The sequence below is a fragment of the Meles meles genome, chromosome 4, assembly GCF_922984935.1.
Source record: "Meles meles chromosome 4, mMelMel3.1 paternal haplotype, whole genome shotgun sequence".
NCBI lineage: Eukaryota > Metazoa > Chordata > Mammalia > Carnivora > Mustelidae > Meles > Meles meles.
Window position 1 is genome coordinate 116,632,068 of NC_060069.1, and position 1,692 is coordinate 116,633,759.

Here is a 1,692-nt window from a genome sequence, read left to right on the forward strand (position 1 = left end):
TGACTAAATTACAATCTTATGATATTTATTCATCTAATCCATGAGCATGGAATGCTCTTCCATCTTTTTGTGTCTTCTTCAATTTCTTTCGTGAACATTCTCTAGTTCCTCAAGTACAGATCCTTTACCTCTTTTGTTAGGTTTATTCCCAGGTATCTTCTGGTTCATGGTGCTATAGTAAATGGAATTGATTCTCCCATTTCCTTTAATCTTATGTCTCCAGAATGCCTATCTCAACAGAGAAGGTGAATATGACTGAAGATAACTACTCCTTGACCAGTGAATTTATCCTCATAGGATTTACAGATCAACCAGAGTTGAAGAGCCTCCTGTTTGTGGTGTTTCTCACTATCTATGTGATCACTAAGATTCACTATGTGAACCTTGGCCTGGTGGCATTGATTTTTATGGAGGATCGACTTCACACACCAATGTACATCTTTCTGGGCAACCTGGCTCTGATGGATTCCTGTTGTTCCTGTGCCATTACCCCCAAAATGTTAGAGAACTCCTTTTCTAAAGACAGAATGATTTCCCTTTATGAATGCATGGCACAATTTTATTTTCTCTGCCTTGCTGAAACTGCAGATTGCTTTCTCCTGGCAGCAATGGCCTATGATCGCTATGTGGCCATATGTAGCCCTCTGCAGTACCACACCATGATGTCAAAGAAACTCTGCATTCAGATGACCACAGGGGCCTATATAGCTGGAAATCTGCATTCCATTATTCATATAGGGTTTCTTTTTAGGTTAACTTTCTGTGGATCAAATCAAATTAATCACTTTTTTTGTGATGTTTTACCATTATATAGACTCTCATGTGTTGATCCTTATATCAATGAACTGATGATATTTATCTTTGCAGGTTCAGTTCAATTCTTCACCATTGGTAGTGTCTTAATATCTTACTTCTACATTCTCTTTACTATTTTCAAAATGAAATCCAAAGAGGGAAGGAGCAAAGCCTTATCTACATGTGCATCCCACTTTCTCTCTGTCTCAATATTCTATGGTTCTCTTATCTTTGTGTACATTCGACCACATTCAGTTAAAGAAGAGGATGAAGATATACCTGTTGCTGTTTTTTACACCATAGTGGTCCCTTTATTAAACCCTTTTATTTATAGTCTAAGAAATAAAGAAGTAATAAATGCTATGAAAAAAATTACAAAGAAAATTTTCTAGCATTTTAAAAGAAATATCATTGTCAGTGGAAAATTAACTTAAATTTGATAAAATGTTTTTCAAAATCATGGAAATATTGAGAAAGTAGAAAAGGACCATTCATCCATAAAATCTTCAATAACTAAACATGATAGCATAGGAATGAAATAAGTAAGTTTTACAAGGAGAGATTCTGCTAATATGTATTCCAAAATTATAGTTACTAGTTCCCTTCAAGAATGAATTAAATAGTTATTATTGAGGTCACATACTGTGCCACAGAAAAATTAGCTAAATTATTAACTAATTGTTTCAAAGAGTAATGAGTTACAATTTTCAACAAATACTAGGGATAGAAGTCAGTATATGTAAAGACCACCTCCATTAATATTGTTGACAAGTTTCTAGAATTCAAAAGCATAATTTTACTCAGTTTGTCCCATTCCAGGTTCTCAAGAATTAATCCCTTCTTAAACAACACCATCCGTTGGACGTACACTGTACATATTTGATTCTTAATTTTCTT

At 34.2% G+C, this 1,692-nt stretch overlaps 1 protein-coding gene across 1 annotated transcript; it reads left to right on the forward strand.

Moving 5' to 3' along the window:
• Nucleotides 1–251: 251 nt before the first annotated feature.
• Nucleotides 252–1,187, forward strand: LOC123940489 (olfactory receptor 5K1-like). The gene has a single exon (XM_046003338.1). The coding sequence runs from the start codon at nt 252–254 to the stop codon at nt 1,185–1,187; it is 936 nt and encodes a 311-aa protein (XP_045859294.1).
• The last annotated feature ends 505 nt before the right edge of the window (nt 1,188–1,692 follow it).